This window comes from Prionailurus viverrinus, chromosome D4 (assembly GCF_022837055.1).
Source record: "Prionailurus viverrinus isolate Anna chromosome D4, UM_Priviv_1.0, whole genome shotgun sequence".
In the NCBI taxonomy this organism is placed as follows: domain Eukaryota; kingdom Metazoa; phylum Chordata; class Mammalia; order Carnivora; family Felidae; genus Prionailurus; species Prionailurus viverrinus.
The window spans coordinates 40,431,472-40,454,377 of NC_062573.1; the positions used below are offsets into that span (position 1 = coordinate 40,431,472).

General features: G+C 39.0%; 1 protein-coding gene across 8 annotated transcripts in view; it reads left to right on the forward strand.

Moving 5' to 3' along the window:
- ELAVL2 (ELAV like RNA binding protein 2) overlaps positions 1 to 22,906 on the forward strand; it is a 202,399-nt gene that overhangs the window by 157,864 nt on the left and 21,629 nt on the right. For all 8 annotated transcript variants that reach the window (XM_047830164.1, XM_047830165.1, XM_047830169.1 and 5 more), the window contains one exon: positions 4,584 to 4,687. In XM_047830164.1, coding sequence (XP_047686120.1) covers positions 4,584 to 4,687 — 104 coding nt within the window. The remainder of the gene's footprint in view (positions 1 to 4,583; positions 4,688 to 22,906) is intronic.

Consider the following 22,906-nt stretch of genomic DNA (forward strand, 5'->3'; position numbering starts at 1 on the left):
TTTACAAGTGATTTTTCTGTCTCTTGTGAAGAAGGGATCTTCTGTGGCATGTATGTTAGGTTAAAAAGGAGGATGCAAAACAAAAGGCATTCGCACACACAGTGTATAGAATGCATGGACTAAAGTGTGGTATTGACCCAGAGTTTTCAGTACATGCATGGGGGTCTTAGGCCATATAACTGTTCTCATGACTTCCTCTGTAATGAAATTCTAGAATCCTTCTCTTCCCTCTTAGGACTAAGGCTTGGATTAATGGTTCCAAAATCCCTAAGAGCCTTGGGACCACAGGTAGCTTGTATAGATAGCTGGGGACAAGTGCTTTGACGTTATTCTTTATATCCAGTTACCAGAAGTTTTTTAGCCTTGAAAGACAGGATTTATTTGTCTTGAAGGATTTTTTGGGAGAGCCTTAGCTTTGTCATTGTGTTCAGTTCTAATCACGCTGGGTTGCTTTTATACTTGGAATTTAAATGTAGAGCTTTATAATTTTTATTTTTAAAGAAAATGATTCTTGGTTTTGGGTTTATCAATATGCACATTCTAAATTCAGAATGATTTGAAAACCAGATTTGGATGATCTGGATAAATGATGCTTGGTTTCCATGCCTTCCCTGGTGGTTTATGACTGTTAGTTACTAGCTGATGAATACAAGAGTGGAAAAAGTGGATCCAGGCTAAATAATTTTTCTTGATTTTGACTCAGTGTTGCTTTTACCTTATAGAAATCTGCGCTCACTTAGGATAACCTGAAGTAAAGTAGTCACTATATAAATAAGAGGCAATTTACTTTGTCATAGGAATGAATAATAGCATTGAAATTCATATATACAGAAACAGATATTTGCACATAAAGTATAGGCATTTGAGACAGTGAGCAACTGTCTCAGAACAGTTTTTGTGGTAGACCCCTGTTAGAAAATGCCTGGTAACATTACCCTTCATGCATATTGAAGGTGGTCTGGGTTCATATATTAACCAGCTGTGAATTGAGCTGAGAAGAGCATAGCATTTGAGAGTACTGGAATCAAGTCCTGACCCTTACTTCCTACCTGCTTTTTTGATTTGAGGAAGCTGATTGACGTTGCCTAGCTTCAAATATCCTCCTATCTCCTTCACAGGAGGGGAAAATGAGTATCTCATATGATAAATGTGAGGCTAAAATTAAATAGTAAAATACCACATAGCTGAAAGATGAGACTGGAGGGAGTCTTGCCTATGTTGGTATCATCTTTGAAAGCTTTAAATTATTATAAGCATTCAATAAATATTTGCTGACTTGACTAACATTTTAAAATGAAAATCTCTGAAGTTCCTAACTCTCTTGTACTTCACTGCCAACATGCTAATTCAGCTACTATAGTGGATTTAGAAATGCAGCCTTTTTGCAGCAAATCTCTCCTTTCATATTATCTTCCTTAGAATAAAAGTAAAATTTTGCTTACTTCAAACATATTCTAATTGATGGGTGGTGCTCTTCCTGATAATGCCACTGAGCAAATTAGAAACTTTGTTTGTGGAGGAGAGGTCATTTAGGGATAAATATTTTCTGAGTGTAGTCAATTCACAGGTACTAGAAACTTGGCTGACTCATTACAGTTAGCCATGATTGCTGTGTGGGGTCAGGTCAAAGACCCATTTAGTGGATGGACCATCTGATGTGATGTTGGTGATAATAGCTTTGGTTAAATACGTAACACCACTGTGTTTCTCACTCATTCATTTAGCAAACATTGGGAGTGCCTACCTTGTGCTTAGGAGTAACCAGCCTGGGAGACAGCTAAGCAGGGACTGGCAGGGCAGGCTTACCTTCCCCGGTGACCCACCTCCAGCAGGTACTGCTGTGCCTGAGAGTGACCCCACAGGCCAAGAAACAGTTTCTCTGAAGTGTTGGATAAAATGAAGGTTTTAGAGGGAAGACATCTGAAACACTTCTACCTGAAAACAGATCTGTAAAAACAGTCCTCCCACAAAGTTTCTTCCATGCCCCGACCCCTCAGCACGTGGCCGCTCTCAGGGCTTCCCAGATGCCAGATTTGTAGCCCCCGATTATCTCTCACATTAAAACTGTGGTTCTCAAACTTGGCTGCTTGTTAGAATCGCCAGGGTTTTTTAAGCCTGTTACCAATGCTTCATAATAGACTAATAAAGTAAAAATCTTTGGGAATAGGATTTAGGCATCTGTTTGCTTCCCGCCCCACCGCAAAGCTTTGTAGATGATTTCAGTGTGCAACCAGGGTTGAAAAAGCACTTTGATTAGAGGCTATTTAAATGCAGGTGTGAAGATAGTGTCAGGAGATAGGAGAAATAGACTCTTAACGTTGGTATAATTGATTATTTGACCTGTTTAGTTATAGAATAGCAATGTGACAAAACTGCACAATGTTTGGCTTGCCTTTCTTTTCCCCATTATATTTGTAGCATCTTCTTGATTTAATTTTGAAAGAATACGTGGAAACTCCTTAACATGTAGTAGATACATGTTATTTTTCCTTACTTTATCTTTTGACTAAAATGATCTACTTCCAACAGTAGCGAACGTTTTCATCACTGCCTCACCAGCCTTGTTGGATAGAAATTACTATCCTCATTTTAGAATTTAGGAAGTAATGGCTCAGAGAAGTTAAGTAGCCTTCTTCAAAGTCACATAGCTAATAAACAGCAGAGGCAAGCTTAGAACTCCTGTGTGTCTGTTTCCAAAGCCCATGTTCTTTCCATCTTAACTGCTTCCTTGAGCAGCTTTCATGTTCATCCCATTTGACAATAGAGCTGCAGCACATTTTCTAAGAGGGCACTATGCATGCTATAGACACATGGTAAATGTCAAATTAGTAAAAGGATGAATGCTTAAAATACAGTGGCTTCACATGGAACTTTTTAAAAATAGACCTGTGAGTAAAACAAAACTTCTGTGATTATTGTGAGAAAAAAAATGAGTTAGTTTTAGCTCATCCCTCACCTTTTTTTTTTTAAGTTTTTTATTTATTATTTTTGAGAATGACCAAGAGAGTGTGAGCAGGGGAGGGGCAGAGAGAGTGAGAATCTCAAGCAAGTTCTGCGCTGTGTAGAGCCCATTGCAGGGCTCACTTAAACTCAGGAAACTGAGATCATGACCTGAGCTGAAATCAAGAGTTGGACACTTATCTGACTGAGCCCCCCAGGAACCCCCTTCACCCTCTTTTTTTAAAAACAGGAAAAAAATGCAGTTTGATTAGAGGGATACTTTAGCAATGATTACCCCAATTTTTTTTTTATTGAGGTAAACTGACATATTAGTTGTGGGTATTGTACAACACCCAAATTCTGATAGTGGTCCCAAAATATAATTACAAGTTTTCATAGTTCTTAGGTACTGCATTTAGTGTTCTCTCTCTTTTTTATATAGCTCTAGGGAACCACATTTGGATAACCGGAGTGGCTGTCCTAAATACCTGTATTCATAACCACATGTGCCTAAAGTGCCCCATCAAGGATGAAGATCCCTTAGTTTGCTGTGAAATTCATACAGAAGCGATACTTAATAAAAAGTATTTGGACTTTTACTGAACATCTTCCTGGAAACCCTCAATTCGTTTGGTTTAACTTTTAATAGACTAAACCTTTCTTATGTCCACTGTTGTTACCTACTCTACTGTAGCATTTTTTTTGAAACTGTGAAACTTTCCCATAGTTGAAAAATTGAGACCTTTCAGATTGGCTTTACTTACCTGTGCATTCCATTGATTCCAGCCTCTTGAATACCTTCCTTTTTTTTTTTTTTTTTTTTTTTTTTTTTTTTGTGAGTTAGGACATCATTGAGCCAGGAGTTAGAGAGCTCAGATGATAGGGAAAAACAAGATTTTTAAGCAGCTCTTACTTGAGTAACTGTGTTTTATTATTTTTGTTTATACTTTCTTCCCTTCCTACATGTTCTCATTGTTCTTACTGGCTTGGATGTTCTCAGTGTAAATCTTCAGATTTCCCTGTATTCCTTATCTAGGTCATCAAATCTTTTTTAGAAAATTAGATTCAGTTTATTTGAAGAGGCCCTCCTATAAAATAAATGTCCATGTGCACACACGATTCTTCACCTTTTAAATGGAAATAATTGTATTTGGTAAAGGCTGTAAATTTGCCAGGGTACAAAGTACAGAACACTGACAAATTCTTGGTTGATGTGTGACGCCTTCCCATTTTTTGGGTAAAGAAAACGAAACTGAATAAGTCATGCCCGTGAAACCCACTCAGCAGCTCGGCAGAGACTTGCACCCACAGTCTCTGAAGCTGAATGTTGCATTTGCTGCTTGGGTGCTCTGGCTCAGGCAGGACATGTTTGATGGAATGCTTTGGAGGTGTGTGTGCGTGCGCGTGTGCACTTTAAATGCACAGCTTGCTGAGTTCTAACTGATGTTTAAACTTGCAAATGTAGTAGACAGGAGATGAAAAAAAACACGTGTATATTTCTAGAAGAATTAACGTAGACTTCTTTTTACTATTGAGAAAATGTGCTGGTGTTAATGACAAGACCATATGCCAAAATGAGAGTGGATCGCTGGCATCAGTGGTGTAGAACTAATGTATGCCTTTTTCTCCTTCCCTTTCATTAGGGCAGAGCTTGGGATATGGCTTTGTGAACTACATTGACCCTAAGGATGCAGAGAAAGCTATCAACACCCTGAATGGATTGAGACTTCAAACCAAAACAATAAAAGTATGTTTCAGTTTTCTTCATACCTACCTGCAGAACAGAGATTAAAAACAATTGAAGTCTTCGTGTAGTTCTTTCCTTTATTCATTTTGTGCCCACATAGACACCTCTCTGGGAGGCATAACAGAATTTTTTGTTTGTTGCATGATGGGGGAACCTGTTCACGAGGAGTTCATGTAATCACTCCTTATTAACAAGGCGGCAGCAGCAACTTTCTTAGCTAAGTACTTTGTGAAGCCTGCTGAATTAAGTCTCCTTCCTTTATAGTGAATTACTTGCCATATAACTTGGGGAAACCTTAGACCAGCTCTTTGAGCTCAGGGGTTGGCAGAGTTGTTCTCTAAAGGGCCAGGTAGTAACTATGTTAGGCTTTGTGGGTCATATAGTCTTTGTCACAACTTCTCAACTCTGCCCTTGTGTGAGAGCAGCCATAGCCAATGACAATGTGAACGAACAGATGTGACTGTGATCTTATAAAATTTTATTTGTGGAAGCTGAAACTTGAATTTCATGTACTGTTCATGTGTCACAAAATAGTCTTTTTCTTTTGTCCCAGTCATTGAAACATATAAAAATCATTCTTAGCTCATGGTCATAAAAAACAGCTGGCAGGCTGGGTGTAGTCCTTGGGCTGTAGTTTGACTCTGCTCTGACTTTGAGGAGACTGACTAGATGAGCTTACTTGCCACACAGGTTATTTTTCCTGCTACATTTTTCTTTTCAAGACAAATGGTAAATAATTTGTGGATATTTTCCCACTTTTGTGAATTTTCGAAATGCCAATGTAGATTGTATCTGGATAAGAATTTAATCCAGTTTGCAGTATAGATTTCTTTTCCTTTACAGAATAAAAGGGATGTTGCTTCTGGCAAACGCTTAGTGCACATGCCATCAATTTCCCCTCTCCTGCCCAATGCAGACATTGCCAATCAATCATGGCATTCTTTCTCCACTCAGTCTAGATGTGGCTCCCAAATATTTTTCAAAATAGTGTTCCAGACAACCTCTGTCAATTGACTCAAGTTGGAACCTATTTCCCACCCTTGATTTAAGAAGTCAGCTCAGACGATAGCCTGAAGTGGTGAGGGTAAGTTAGTCAAGGCTGACTGTGGCATCCATCTTGCTTATAGACTTGTCTAGATTCTGCTCATTTTTTCAGAAATCTGGAAATGCAGTGTCATCTTTGTGCTTAAAAGTTGCTTCTCTCGGAATTGTTAACTAAAGTAATTCATTAGCTCTGGGTAGTTTTGACATCTCATTCTTTATTGGCCTGTAGGAAGAATGCCTCCCAGCTCTGTCTTATCTAAAGGGAACTGTATGGGGTAGCTCCCAAATATACTTGGATGTAAGATGTCCAAGAATTCTACATGTTTCTCTTTTAAAAAATTTTTTTTATTTTATTTTTGAGAGACCGTGAGCATGGGGGAAAAGCAAGGGGAGTGTGGAGAATCCCAAGCAGACTCCTCACTGTCAGTGCAGAGCCCAACTTGAATCCATGAACCGTGAGTTTATGACCTAAGCTGAAATCAATAGGTGGCTCTTTAACTGACTGAGCCACCCAGGTGCCCCACATTACTACTATTAGGTAATAATCAAATGCTGTTAAAAAAATCTGATATCCAGTTATTTTCAGATTGTTTTGTGTGTTCTCTGTTCTGTGGATTTTTGAAGGCCTCCCATTTTAAATTGATTTCCAGAATTGCTGCTAACTTATCTTAGTGTTGACGTCCTGAGTTGTGGTTACGAAGAAATTGGAAGGGATGGTTGGGGTGGCTCGTTCCTGAACATACCCTTTTCTCCATTCCAGAAATAATCATCCTTATTTTAGTGAGTCAGTTCTTTAGCTGTAAGTTCTTCTGCAGTCGTTTCTGTGGCTTGCAAGGAGACCATTGATGATGGCTGCTTCCTCACTGCCCATTGCCCAGCTTTCTCTTCAGGGCCCAGCTGCCCAGGCAGAATATGTGGAAGAAAGGACAGTAATGCCTTGTGGCTTTTAAACTGTGACATCTGCTACTTCTCTTCTGATTTTCTGAAATGGGGGTGGGAGTGGTGGGGAAGCAGCAGGCTCCTTTTTTCCCCACCCCCATTCGGTTCCTGTAAAAATATCAGATAACAGCTGGTATCCTCAGTTTGGCCCAGATTTCTCTGAGAGGCAAAGCAGACCATTTTCCAGAACTACAGAGCACCATTTTTGTCTGTTCTTTGTGTGTTTTTTGTCTTATTTTCAGTTAGACATGTTTTGTGTTCTTACACAAGATCTTGAGCCAGTTTTTTTTTTTTTCTCACATGTTTGCTGTTTTAAGTACCTTTTAGAAGCTGCATGTATATACCTTTCCATTCCCTGAGATACCATTCCATAAATTGGCCTTTTTACCCTTCTTCCAGTCTATCCTGATAGTGGTTATTGGACTAAACTTAAAAAAAAAAAAAAAAAACAAAAAAACAGCACTTTCTTCATGTTACTTCTCAAACTTCTCTTATATCTCCCTAATCTTTTACCTTATTTGATTTGACTTTGGAGTTGACCGTTGTTGTTACTGCTTTCCGCAGTAGTCATACTGGCTCTTCTCTGGCACATGATCATCGTCTCAGGCTCTGCACGTATGCTCCTGTAGGCCTTGCTTCCTGGCATACCCTTTCCCACTTACCTTAGTTGAATAGTAGGCTCCCTATCTATTGGAGCCCATCTGAAGTTCCTCGTTCAGCCTCTGCCTACCTGGGCATGCCTCCAATAAAAAGAGTTGAGACCTTAGTGCTCATAGAGTTTAGCTAAGACAGGGCTTTTGAAGACAAAACTCTTATATTTAATGTGGCAAAACTCCCTTCAGACGGCTGCAGTAGACTAATACATACGTCATATGCAAGTGTACAAATGTTTGTGTGCTCCTCAAGTTAAGTCTTCCAAGATACCTAGTATTTAGTATGCATTTGGTAGAATTCCTAGTAATTGGAATATTGAAACTGAAATCAAGTGCCGTGGAAGGTGGTTCATTTAGTAGTTTCTCCTGGGGCTCCCTAATAGCATTAGCCGAGTAAGGTTTTGTACAATAGACGGATGGTGTATTGAATACATGACAAATATTCAGTATTTTTGCAGTGAGTGAAGCACCTCAGGCACTGTGAAATCCTAAAGCAGTTGTTCCTGAACTTGTTTGCATCAGAATCACAAGGAAAAGTGGTTAGAAATACATATTCTGGGGCCCACCTCAAATTTCTGGATCAGTGTCCAGAGGTGAGATGCAGGGATCTGCTTTTTAATATGTTTTCCAGGTAATTTGTGACAGCAAGTCTAAGGCCTAACACTTAGGAGCCACCAAAATGTACCTTTTCTGAATAGGTGGGTTCTCTGAATATTGGTATTTTTGCATGCTAAGTTCAGTTTGTTTTCGTCTTTTATCTTGAAAATCGTCTTGTGGATAATTCTCCTGAGCATGCTGAATGATAGCTGAACATTCAGAGTAAAAAGTGGTTCATACCATCTTCACTTCTTAAAAAAGTGTGGCTTAGAAATTAGAAAAACTTAACTTCACCTTATGTTAGAAAGATTTTTATTAAAAATAGCAGCATTCATAGGTTAAAGTTTCAAAGTGGTTATTCTCTTCTCCTAAGGGTCACTTTTTTCCTTGGTTGGCTCGAGGTTTTGGCACCTTACCTTACTGGTGATGTCATACCATCTCTGAGCTGCACAGAGGCAGTTATGATAAAGCCTGTCCATGTTGTCCCTGATATTGGGATGGTTAATGAAGTGTGACGATGACCAGATGTTTTTAACTTCTGATCTTAGGGAAAGTAATGAAAAGGTAGTATACGCACAATTGAGCCCTGGGGGACGGGAATCTCCTCATGACAGTGTCAAAAATTGTATGCTGGGGGGAGGATCTCATCAAGAGCCCTCTGGTCCTGGTCCCCATGGGCACCTTTTGTTCTGTGGATCATTTTGGTTCTCAGTGGTTGTGCCTAGTGTGTTCAGTCTTCATATTCTCTACTCATTTTGGTTTTAGGGAGTCTCTAGTATTGATAAAATCTAAGTTGGCGTATGAAACATTTATGGGTTCAAGCCAGTCCTCGTGCCCTCTCCCCCCACCCAGAGAAAATGTATTTTTTGCCCAGGTTAATGGTATCAGACTTAAATTCATATTAGCAGAGTAAAATCCTTCATTTCCAAAAGATGTTACATGCTTTCCACCCCCAGCAAGTACTGTGAATAGGTGATGGAGGTCCTGCCCCTCAGTGTCACTCCTAGCTTTTCCCCTCGTACAAAGGGTGTAGGAAGCTTTGTTAGTCCCTAGGTTTCTCTGAAAGTGGGAGCTGTTAACCTCAAGGAATAGAAGTCTTTTGTTATTATTGATAGATACCCCTACAAATCCATGCCTTCTCTGCCCCACTGGGGTGGGGGTGGAGGATCTCTGTTTGAAATACTACTAGCGTGAAAAAACTGCCTAAATTTGTTTTTGATTCATCGTTCAGACATAGGCCAGCCTAAATTTCACCTTTGCTTAAAAGTTATTAATTGACATTATTAATGTGAAATTTCTCATATTAAAATAACCAAACCACCATTTAAGTGCATATGGAAAAACTTATAAAAATTGAAATACTAAGTACAAATAGTATCCATTTCTTAAAGTGTTCAGTTTGTTAGAGAACAATTAAGTAAAGATAATAAACCTTTATTCTAAGCCATCATGTTGCTTTAAATTACTTGTTACATTTATACCTTTTCCTAACTAGCCTATCCTTTTTCCCAGTACATCTCATGGTCACAGACTTTGTTTAGCATGAACTATTTCCTTAATATAGGAAGAATATAGAACCACACTTCTGAAAGTTTACTCTCTCAGGACATTGATAACATGATTTAACTGGCTGTGTGATCTTGGACAGTAATCATTCTGGTTTCCATTTTATCTGTAAAAGTAGTTCATCTTGAGAATGTTTATTATCTGCCCCCCCCCCTTTTTTTTTTAACTTTCCATAGTCTACCAAATTGCATATTACAAAAAGGTGTAGCTACTTAATAGAATTTTAGTCAACTCATGGTTATCATGGAATGATTTAGTTGTGAAATGCAGCACCCCATCCTGAAGAGACAACATGTTAATACTTTCTCTTTGTGGTTGTTGAAAATTTTTGCAGCCACAGTAAAATTTGTGTGGGGAAACAATTCTCCACATCACCTAGCCCTCTTTTTGGTCCAGAATTATTGGGGAAAGGATTAATTCTTATCATTATAACCCATTCCTTTATGAAGTTTAATTGTGCCCGTTAGGAAATGCGTAAATCAGCTCCACGCTTTAGAGAAGGAAAGGGCATGGATGTGGAAACAGAAGTGACGTTAGGCTTGCCACCTGGTAGGTGCTCCGCTAAAAGATCTACAGCATCATTCTGGGGTATTTGAGACCAGTGGGTTTCAAATGGCAGTAATGCTGAGAGTTCATGCTTTTGTAGGGAAGTTTGAAAGCAGCTGTTAGGGGAACCACTTAGAATTAGGGAGAGCAGTGAGCAGGGGGAGGAATGCATAAAGGAGCAGAGAGCATTTGGGGATTATTAAAGGCAGGTGTGCCGTGCCAGGGTTTTATAGTGTAGGTGAGGGAGAACCACCAAAGTGTTTTGAGCAGAGCAACAATGGATTGGACTTAAGTATTTGTTATGAAGGGAAGGTCTCTCTAGTACAGACTCCACATCTCTGAGCATCTCAGGCTGTGCTAGTATTCTTTCAGTTTACGTAGTTCATTTTGTTTTCTGTGTAGGTACAAAGTGTAGATGTTTGTAGGAGAAGGGTGGGCTTTACAAACTTGTAAAAGCATCTCCTATAAGGTATCCCTTCTTTCTTTTCTATGTTTATTTTTTTGAGAGAAGAGAGAGAGAGACAGACAGACAGAGAAAACAAGCAGGGGAGGGGCAAAGAGGGAAGGAGGGAGACACAGAATCCGAAGCAGGCTCCAGGCTCTGAGCTGTCAGCACAGGGCCTGATGGGGGGCTCGAACTCACAGGCTGCAAGATCATGATCTGAGCCGAAGTCGGACGTTTAACCAACTGAGCCACCAGGCACCCCAAGGTATCCCTTATTTCAATGCTGCTGCATATAGATCATCATTTGTCTTTTTACCTTGACTAGATTTGGAAAATTTGCGAGTAATAGTCTGAAGGACAGGCCTCAAATTAACTGACAACTTTGGAGATGTTAAATTATTATTTGGCTGGTCAGACTTTAGATTGTGGAGGGACAAAAAAAGTGGAAAAAGTACATCGCAGGAGTGGAAGCAAAAATGGAAGCTGAGTAAATGATTTCTTTGCCTTTTTTACAATAAAGACTGAATGTATTATAACTTCATTTTTAACCCATGGTCTGGAAATTTCTAGAGCCGTGTGCTGAGTTTTAATAGTATATTGCTACATCTGATCATCAAAAACTCTTCAATACATTTAAATAAAATTCTTATATCTATATTGAGCTGAGTATACACAGCCCTTATTTGAAATGAGTAAGATTTTTTTAATAAGGCATTATTTGTATAATGCCTGTCATGTGTTTGCAGAATACTCCCTTGTGAGCTGTGAATTTATTTATTTATTTATTTATTTACACACAAAAAAGCCACTATAGGTTGTTACTTATCTTGGGTAGCCTCAAGAGTGTGGGTAGGTGGCCTAGGATAGTCCAAAACTTCATTGTCCCAACTCAGGCCTATTTGTGCTCCTTCAAGGCTCCCTCCAAAGTGGGATTGAGACAGTTGGAAATTCCCAGAGGGCAGTAACTTGGCATTTTCTGAACTGCTTTTCCGTAGACATTTTTGGACAATTGCTGGCACAAAGGCTGAGCCTGCACAGAGTGATGGGTGAGGAGGAGGGTTCCTGGTAGCACTGTCTCAGCTTGCTTCCTGCCCTTACCTGCTTGTGAACCACAGATGGGATGGTGGGGAGTGTCTGGGCAGTTGACTGAACCCAACTTTCTTAGGAGGGAGTTTATAGATCCTTTTATTATTCAAGCTTCTACCTTTTCTGCCTGTTTCATAAATGTGCATCAGCAAAGGCATTTCTGCAAAGCACTGTTAACACTTGTCTGCTTATCTTTTCTACTGCTTTTAAAGGGTAGGGTAGGGCTTTTGTCGCTTTTTATTTGTGACTTGGGAGAAGTAGTACTAGGTAGGTTGGTGGCTTCTGTCTGTTCTACCAAGCTAGCTTGAGAGGTTAAGACAGATACGGTAACTTCTTTTTTTTATTTTGTTTTTTTTAATGTTTGTTTATTTTTGAGAGAGAGACAGAGTGTGAGTGGGGGAGGAGCAGAGAGAGGAGACACAGAATCTGAAGCAGGCTCCAGGCTCTGAGCTGTCAGCACAGACTGATATGCTAACTTCTGAAAAAGGGTCCCTCAATTCCTTGCTCTATCTACTTTTTATAGTAGTTGCATAGGACTTTTATCCTGTTACTTGACTGGACTTAGGCAAAAGCAATATTCCTGTAGGCAAATACTCCCTCTGACCAATGAGATGCAGCTCAGGTTAAGGGACTTGTTCAAACACCTTGTAGCTAACAGTACCACAAGGGACACGTTGGCTGATGCTGGTGGCTTTTCTTGTTTTCTTTTCACCTCATATTTTTGACATTTAGGTGTTTCATTTAGAACCAGGTTATAGATACCACTACAAATGGAATATTGTCTTGGGAACCTTAATTTGGGTCCTTTACTGTCTTGAGACTTTCTGGCTCAGATCTCTGTTAGATGTGAGAAATTGGAGCTGTTCCTAGTGGCCAGAAAACTGCTGTCTGTCAGGATGAATGCTGGAGATAGCCATACACCCACTTTGAGAATAAAACTAGTGTCTGGAGGTCCTGTATAGAAGATGGGCAGGATCACATAGGTTTAAGTATTTTGATGGTAACTGGAGAGTAAAAGAATTACTATTACAGTAACGCTCTGGATCTCTGTTCTGTAGGAGATGACCCATGCAGGAATCTTTTTCTGGTAAGTTCTTGTGAGTCTTAGATGCTAGTTTAAAAGTTACAGAAAGTGCATTTGTCATTCTTTAAGTTTGTGTGGACTCTTTACAAAAGCACGTGTGGTCCATTTTCTTTTACTCCCATCTCTGCCTGATTTTCCTGTCGTTGCCCTTAGCATCAGTTCTAAGCCCTGAGTACGACATCAGACTTGTGGGGGTTTTACTTTGGAAGTTTCTTGACGTACTACTTGTGATTAAGCAAGAGAGAGAGGGCTGTATTTTGAAAACTGTACAAGCGGTCTGCTAGTTGTGTGCCCCCCCCCCCCCCCCCAAATGAGAACAACTCCTTGAATGCTGCATCAAGGTTTAAGAGCCACAAGTCCTGGATTTATGTCCTGCTCTATTAAAGTGGTATTTTAGAAATCTAGTTGGGGAGGAATGAAAAAGCTGCTTTTACTCCAAAGTAAGTAGTTCCACTGTTTTAGTTTGTTAGTTTGATTTTGTTGGATATTTAAAACTACCGTAGTTACCTTGTGTTACAGAGAAGCGGATGGTGGAAAAAAAAAATCAATAAATCATGCTAATATGCTCTGTTTTCTGGTCATTAGTATAAGGTTGCCTCCTCCCGCAGGAATTGGGAAGTGTAATCCTTCCTGCGTAGGTTCTGAGGTTGCTAATGAGTCTTGAAGTGACCCTCACTGACCCTCAGGCAAGCAGCAGGAAAGGCAGCACCTGCATGGTCCTGGAAACTGATCATTCAGAAAAAGCTTTCATTTTTACAATTTTGTTGAATGACTGTTTAGAAATTCGACTGTTCCCACTTCCTTCACACAAACGACCCTGCTCATATTCTTAGAAAGATTCTGGAGTCCTTGAGAGTGGTTCTGACTTCATAGAATTAAATCTTTTCCACAGACCAGTCAGGCTGATGAGCTCCCTAATCCAGCTGAGCCCCATCCAGCCAGGCTGATATTTGGAAATACCTTTGGATGAATTTTTATGGGCTTTGTTTTACTTTTACATTTTTGTATTTATTGGTTATTTCTATTCATATATACCTTATTTTCAAGCTACTCATTCTTACTCATTTGGAAACCAGGATTGGTGGGTGACCAGGAAGAGAGCTTGACATCTGTAATTTTTGTGAGCTTTCTAGGAATCCAAGTATGTCCCCAGAGTTTGAGGATTACCTATTTAAAGTCTGTCTACATAAGGGACTGCCAAAGCATTAAAATGTTCATCAGAATCACTAAGGTGGGTGGTTGATAAAATGCATAGTTCTGGACCCCAAAACTTACTGAATCTGATATCTGCAGGGTGAGACCAAAAAATGTATTTTAACCAGCTACCACAGGTGATTCTTAATAGGTGGTGGTCTGACCTGAGAACCATTGTTTGGTGGACCTTAATGATTTGTGCTTGGATAGGTCTGTGGTGCTTGTTTCAAAATGAACCTACATGTTAATGAAATTTTCATTTGTAGGTTCTGTCATAAAGTATCTGGAATGCTTGTGGTTAACAGATGTACTTTTAATGAATATGATGCTGGACTTACCTGAATAGTATTCTCCCTCCCTCCCTCCCTCCCTCTCTCTCTCTCTCTCTCTCTCTCTCTCTCTCTCTCTCTCACACACACACACACACACACACACACACACACACACTCACAGTAGTCATTTTCAGGGCATTTCAGTGCCATTAAATACTTTTAGTATTACAAGTATATAAATGTCATTTAATATTTGATTCTGAGTATAGGGAATTTGCAGTATCATTCTTCTGGGGCCCATTCATTTAAAATGGGTATTTCATATTAGTATAGAGATTGGGAGTTCAATTATATGGTTCAGGATGGTTGTGAATCCTTAGAATATGGAAGTTGCTTTTAGAATGCAATAAAAATTTGTCTCCTATTTATAGACTTCCAACCACACCCCTCTTCCACCCCTCCACAGTATCTGGATGTTTGAACTTTTCTAGTCCGGGTTTTAATAAATGGGACTTTGCATTACTATCACAAGAACTTGCCCACATAGCATGTTATAAATATTTAAAGAAAAAAAAACTATTTACTGTATGCCACCTTAATTTGGAAGCCTTTTGACCTATAAACTGAATTTTGTTCCGAAGCTATGTGAAAGCGGTGCATACTGTCACCAAAAGGCTTAGAATGTCTCTGTTCTCAGATTTGCAAAAATGGGTTAATAAGTAATTGTCACCAACTTACAGCATTTTCCATAGTGTTCTCCTTCATTAACCAGTGTCTTGGGGGAATTGTGAAATATGCGTTGTCTGCAGACCGCTCTGGTGCACAAAGTCAAATGAACTGTGAAGGTGAAGGCTAAGAACACCCCTCTCACCTTTGTACTTTGTTCTTTGAGTATTAAAGAACATTGATCTACCAAGTGGCAAAGGGGGTACTATTTGGCGGTTTAATTACAGCCAGTGAATGTTATTGATGCTATCAATCAGCAAGACCCAGGGAAAGGGCACTGTGCCAGACTATTCGGTGCTCCCGACAGTGTAATTAAATACCGCAGGACTGGCTTCTCAAGGTAAAGTGAGGTGCTTCTGCACATCTGAAGCAGGAGAATGCTTTGTCCTGCAACAGAGGTAAAGGCGGTTATCCCCTCTTACTGCTCCTGTTTAAATTTCCGGAGGAGTCTATGAATGGCAGTGATATGGTCTGTTCATTGTGTACAGTTAAGGTTGTTGGTGTGTTCCTTAAAAACCCTCTTTCTTGTAAGGCCTTCACAACTAGCATACAAAAGGCTTTAGGAATATAGTAATTACTTTTTGTTAAAGCTGTTTGGGGGATATACAGCTCAGGTGTCTAATAGATATTTGGAGAATGAGGGATTGTCTTTGAATGAGACTATTAGTCCTGCAAATCAGTTCATTTAAAAAGCTTTCCCTGTGATTATTCTCTAATGTCTAATCATGTTGAGAGAAAAATACCTTGGTAGGTTTGAAGTTATAAAACATTCAGTAATATTTCAAGGGTTATTCCTTTTGAATTATCTATTGAATAAATTTTTTATAGTTGTATAATTTATGTCAGGTCCACAAAAAATATATAGGTAAGACTTTCTTTGGCCTTGGGGAGGGTTTATAATAACATTCCTGTTATCTCTCTTTCTTTTTCTTATATGTCATACATGTGTCTCTCACACAATTTCCTTCTAGTCTATTTGAGAGAGAAATGCCATAGGCAATCCAAAATGTTTGCTATTGCCTTTTTTTTTTTAATGGTGTATAGTTTATACTCATTAAGGCTCAGCAAAGACAGGCTCTCCTTGAAGGAAAGTGAGGTGGTTTCCTAACTTTTTGTGCATATGCGTGTGTACATATATACATGCGCACACACACACACACGATTCCTGACAATCGGATTAAATCAGGCCTGAAAACATTAAATATTGACTGTTGTGTTTTAGTTGTAAGAGATATGGGTGCAGACTATTTTTACATTTACAACAGGTGTTTGAAGGAAGACTGTTAGAAATTTTCCCTTGGATGTTTGAGGAATAATTTTTTAAGTACATTAAAGGTTTAGTAAGAGTGATTATTTCATCTTCAATAGTCTTGTCCCATTAGGGCCTTTTACATTATATAAAATCCTAGCAAGTCCAGTGGTTAGTTTCCAAGTTTGTATGGAGGGACATATGCTTTAAAGGTTATTGGGGTGTCTGGGTGGCTCAGTCAGTTAGGCATGGGCTTAGGTCATGCTGTCATGGTTTACAAGATTGAGCCCCGTGTTGGGCTCTGCACTGACAGCATGGAGCCTGCTTGGGATTTTCTCTCTCCCTCTCTGTCTGCCCCTCCCCTGCTTGTGCTCTTTCTCTCTCAAAATAAATAAACATGAAAAACAATTACTAAATAAAAGTTATTAATTTCTATCATAACATGTGTTTTTTCCTCTCCCCCCCCAAGGTCAAAGTTCTCAAATTTAATATTAAAAAATGTTTAATTGCAAATTGTTTTTTAAGGACGATACAATCCTGGTTATACAGTCTTGGATAGGGAATATCTGTAAGTACTTAATTCTGTAAGCATTTTGAATGTCTAGCACATATAGGTCCACTTTGGTAAATGTTGGAGCCGTGCTAAAACATGACAAGATATAGTCTTGTCCCTGATGCCATTGTATAGTAGGAAGAGACAGCACTGACTTTATATGACCATTTTTTTGATGTATGATAAGCGAATGCAGAGTACAGTGGAAATGGATATGTCACTGGCTGTCGAGAGGCCCCTGCAGTAGTTTCAGAAGTGATAGGGTTTTACAAGATAGGGTTTATCATGTAGAGAAAGAAGACACGTATTACACGTGAAGGAATGTCTCATCCAAAGGCACAAAGGCCTTTATGTGACATGTACTTTTTGCAAGAAACTTGTATCTGGAAACTATAAAGTGTATTTATTCAATCAAGTATTAACCTTCTATGAAAATGATTGGTAGGCAAATTTGATTAAACCTAGCCCCATAGTTTACATTTATTCTTTTTTAGGAAGACCTAATTCATAAAAGGAACTATGGGGATGAATTTTGTGGGCATTTGTTCACAGTCACATATCTGCCCTGTTCAGCAAAGATTCATGGTAACCTATGAGACTCATTTAAGATGTTTAAAAATGGTACCAAGATGAAATTTCTCTGTGGAGTATTTAGTGTACACACAGAAATAGGATCATTATATTTTCATTACTGTATATATAAGTAGGTCAAAGAAGACTTGGATATCTGAACCAACATTGTGGCGAAGCAGTTTTTCTTCTAGTTACAGAACAAAAGGAAACTTATTGTAGATGGTATTTAAAATAGCCTTTTAAATTGCCACGCTGATTTTGACTATTCTGTTCACCTAGCTTATGGGAAAATTATCTCCACATTGTATATGTATTTGACCTACACACATACATTTTTGTAGACTGTCACTTCCTTGGTTCTAAAAGCCTCACTATGACATTTAAGGGCTCCAGAATCTGCCCCAGCTTCCTACTACAGCATTGTCTTTGTTCTACAGAGATTTTATTCTGGCTCAGCTGGGCTCCTCCTCCTTGAATATGCATGCCAAATTCTTATCTCCTGCCTTGGTTCATTCTCTGCCTGTACTGCCTTATACCACTGTCATTACTTACCAACTTTTATGTGGCCATAAAAGTGTTTATTTTTCGGGGCGCCTGGGTGGCTAAGTATGGTTAAGTGTCCGACTTTGGCTCAGGTCATGATCTCACAGTTCATGAGTTCAAGCTCCACGTCGGGCTCTGTGCTGCCAGCTCAGAGCCTGGTGCCTGCTTCCAATTCTGTGTCTCCCTGTCTCTCCCCCTCCCACGCTTGTGCTCTGTCTCTCAAAACTAAACATTAAAAACATTTTTTTAAAGCATTTATTTTTCACTGTACATTACCATTTCTTCTCTTTGGTGGTCTGCTCTCAGAGGGCAGGCATCTTTGTCTTTAGAGCACTTCACAAAATATATAAGCTTTTATTTAAAGTTTCTGAATGAGGGGGCTCCTGGATGGCTCGGTCGGTTAGGCATTCGACTTCGGCTCAGGTCATGTTCTCACAGTTTATGGTTCGAGCCCTGTGTCAGGCTCTGTGCTGACAGCTCAGAACCTAGAGCCTGCTTCAGATTCTGTCTCCCTCTCTCTGGCCCTCCCCTGCTCGTGCTCTGTCTCACTCTCTCTCTCTCAAAAATAAATAAAGATTAAAAAAAAAATTTAAAATTTCTGAATGAGGAAGTTTTTATGTAGTGCTTATAAGAAGTAATGGAGATGTGCTCTGTATGCTCAGAGATAGGAAATAGTGGGATGTGTGTTTATGTTTTCCATTTCAAACCTTAGATGAAGTATGCAAAAACTCTAGGGTATGTAACCCACCAAAATTGGCTTGTTGAGAACCTTCTTTTTCTACACATTACCAACCAGTGGTAATTAGCTTTTATTGTTAAACAGCTCCATTTTACCTCTACCAGGTACCCTGGTGACCTTCTTTAGGTTTAACTTTTTCTAACTCAGCATTTTAATCTGCTGCCAGTGCTTCAGATCTACTAGGTGGTCAAATACTACATGAATTACATTTTAAGTTTATATTTACATGTAAAATTGTTAACAGGGAACTTGATGGTGTAGCTTTTGTTGGAGATTGCATCTGATCAAATTTCAGAAACTTGAAAGAACCCTTAAGAAGCTACTACTGAAGAACGGTTTTCTAAGAACTGAATGAGTACATCTATTTTTCTGTAAGCCAGTTTAACTTCTGTTGTTTCCAGTGAAGCACAAAAAGCCAGATTGTTTGGACAAGCATCACACCTTCTAATCAGCTTGCCTGAAAGATACTTCAGAAATAGCCTCTGCAGGAGGCCATGGAGTATTTTCAGTCTGTAAGAATCGGAGCACCCACTTGTGGGTGGGGGTGTAAGATAGGAATACATATAAGAATTAGTTTCAACCCTCTAGGAAACGTACAGCCTAATAATATAAAAGCTTTGTAAGTGAATTGCAGTGCTGTTACCCTGGGAGGTGGCTTTGAGGTAGTCTGCTGCTCTGGCAGTGTTGAACAGGCCCTACACCCATCCGAATATTGAGTACTGAGTACTGATATTTTCCTTATTCTTTATGTCTAACATCCTCCTAGTATATTTCGTGAGTGTCCAAAGTGAAAAACTTTCACAGTACTCTGCTAGCATAGCCTTCTTGGTATTTTTTCCTGGTGTGAAATCACATTGAGTCATTAGGCACGGGTTGAATGGGGTTTTGTAACCCATCCCACATTCAGTGCATACATGCGCCCCTCATCTGAAATAGACACTATTCCCCAAAGCCCATTTATGATTTCTGCCACTGTCTTCCCAAAACGGAGATGATTCTGTTTCTCATTTTGCATCTCATTTTAGGCTCTAATAGATATTTATTAGAGAGAATAAGGAAGTGGGAGTATTTAATATGCAGTACTTTGGGGAAAGAATATTAAAATCAAGTTGGTCTTTTCTATCAGCTCATTTAAAGCTGCTGGATGTTGACCTTCTATACGACAAACAGCCTTTTCCTTAGGCTTCAACGGGGGCTTGGGCTCTCCCATACACTTATCTGCTATTGTCTTACAAAATACATGGAAGATTGTATTGTAATATTGTAATAATTAGTGAGGATTAATTTTTATAATAACTGCAATGGATTTGGAAAAAGACTTATTTAATCTTTGAACTGTTTTTCTGTTAAAGTACATACATCTTCTTGTATCAAATGCCTCCTCTGTGTCCTCTTATCTGATCTCAGAGATAATAGTGATAATTTGAGTTTTTTCTTACATAAATTAGGGATGCTAGTGATAACACCCAATTTATAACCCTGATATTAGGATCAGTTGAATATTAAGGTATGTAACATACCAAGAACAGTGTCTGGCATGGTAAGTGCTTAGTAAGTGTTTGGAGCTATCATTATCTATGTTGTTATGATTTTCTATGTATGAAATCATTAAGGTATGATTGAAACATTATTATGGTTTTCCAGCTTTGTGCTAATAGTTTTATTTTTCCGTTTAATCCTTGTAAGGTCCCTGTGAGGTGAGGACTTTGATTTACATCAGATTGTAAACGAACAAATAGAGGCTTCAGAGAACCTAAGGAAATTATTCCCTAGTTATATAACTGGTAAGGCACCAGAGCCAAGACCTGAACTTGGCTCTGTGCACGTCCAAGCCCTGTGTTTTCAGTGCTTCATAACTTTGGAGGGCTCCGGTACGAGTATCCGGTACGAGCCCTTTGGAGGGCTCCGGTACGAGTTTCTGGCCACTAGTTTGTAGTATGCCCTGTTGCGGCCAGAACTTCACCAGTGATAATACATTCTTTTTTTGCCTTTTAAGTTTTTTTTGACATAGTAATACACTAATTCCTGTTTGCCTTAATTCTAGCCTATTTATATTACTTAATTCTTCTTTTTGTTTTAAGCAAGCCCCATGCCCAGTGTGGGGCTTGAACCTCATGACCCTGAGATCAAGGATCCCATGCTCTACCACCTGAGCCAGCCAGGTACCCCTTACTTAATACTTCTAAAGATATGTGGCCAAATAAATACAGGCTCATTTCTCATTTTTTAATGTTGAAAATAAGGGAGTCCGCTTTTCCTAGCCACTCTTGAAAACTTCCCAGTGCAGAGAGGTTAGGAATGAACTCTGGTGGTTATAGCTGAAACTTCCATCTCTTTTATTTTCTTTTTTTTTCCAAGCCACTTTAGGGTAATCACTTACTAAAATTTTAACGGGCTAAGTGAAGGTATGGAATGGAGTATGGAACAGTTTGATTGGCAGATTCTTGCTTAGACCTTGGGATGACTGATTGACCACCACTGCAACTGTAGATCCAGTTTAATCCTCAACCCCCTTTGGATGCCACATTTACCACTTACTCTATTTGTTTTCTTATTTTTTGTTGTTGTTGTTAGATTCTTTACATGCACAGATCCTTAGGAATTTGAAAGACGTTGTTGGCTTAAGTTGCATTTCAGGAATGCTTTACCATGGGTTCCCTATTTACCTTTACCAGCGTGAGAGTCCTTGTTGAACCAACGGGGTTCTGTAGCCAGGCAGAAGTGACAATAGAAGGGCAGATGTGATCTGCTAAAAACTTTGATGGTTTAGTAAATACTTTGATACTTTAATAAAACTGTACTTCAATAAAATATAAAGATGTCTGTCAGGACAGTCTGCTTGGACCCTCATTTAATTGATAAATGTTGGATGAGACAGATGTGGGTAGTGTTTAATAGACTATGCTCAGTGTAGTTTTCAGATGCTGAGTTTAAGATGTATGTAAAAGGAAATCTAATTTTTCAAGTGTCCAGTTTATGATTAGTTGCTTAATAGGATACTTAGAACTAGTGTGCTTTTTTTCTATTGTTTTTAATAATGTCGTAAGTGATCACTTAAACTCTTAGGACATTATTTATTCTTTGGTCCAATTTTAAGTTGGGTATAAGAGTCAACTGCTTTGAATTTTATTTAATGTTGCACTAAAACTTGGAAATGATGTAAAGCTGGGTAGTCTCTCTAGTATAATACACCCAGTTGCTATTTTCCCTTTCTGTTAAATGATACATAATGTTTTTTTAAATGCATGTTTAATACCTAAAATATTCTATTGTAGGTAAGTTTTAACTTGGTATAAAGCAATAGTTTCAAGATTCTTAGTTTGATTTTTTTTTTTTTTCTCCTCTTCAACTGTCCTCCCCTCTCCCCACCTCCCTCCCCTTAGCTTTTTGTCAGACATCTCCTAAATAGTTCTCAGGCATTATACTAGTAGAAGAAATATAGTAAGTGTCCTATGGACTAGACCCATTTTGATGTATTTCGGATTTTCTTACGTGTATAGAAGAAACCATTTTGCTGACCTAAAGTTCTTACCTTCTTGCATATATCTTTTTCCTTGTATATGTCTCATCATCCTCCCAATAATTGTCATTTTGCTAGAAACCTGTATGATTTCAGATTGTGTCTCAGGCAGTGGTGTATTGGAAAATCTCTTGATGAAGGGTCAAGGCCTGTGAATCCTACACTCTTTTGCTCTGCATCTTTGGACAAATCACTTCATTTTTGTGTGCCTCAGTCTCCCTCCTTCCTAAATAAAAAGAAATTGGGCCAAATGATCTGTTTCCTTTTTGTTCCAATATTGACCTTTCCCCCCAGCAACATATTATTCTGTCAAAGATTTTATTGCCTCTGGAGATTTGAATCCCCAGTTTGTGAAATGACACTTCATTCTTGACATGTTTAATGGCATCTACAGTCTAGTCTATGAACAGAGTGCCATCATGTATGATTTTTGCTTTATTTACGAAGTAGATTATGGCCCTTCTTAACTTTTTACATAAGATTTCCAAAATGAAGTTTCTCCACTTTGTGATTATAAATCCTCTTCATTACGGTAATGTGTGGCAGGTACCAGGGTGTGCAAAATAGGATAAAGACAAGGTTTCTTATTTCAAGGACGTAAGGCAGTTGTAAGAGAGGATAAGAGATGAGTTTATCTTGGTTTCTTCAGTGTGGATGAGAAACCAGGCATGTGGGTACTGGTAAAGGTACTAACTCAGACAATTGAAGGTGGATGAGAGTGGATGTTAGGCACTCGTGATGCCATTGTAGAGTCTGAAGTGACTCACATTTAGTTGAGTGGGAGGTGCAGGTTATACTCACACTGGGAAGTAAGAGAGAGGAAGGTTTGGAAAACTACTGAAGGTTGTGAGTGTTTATATAGAAAGGGAGTCAGTGCCCTGAGCGTAAAG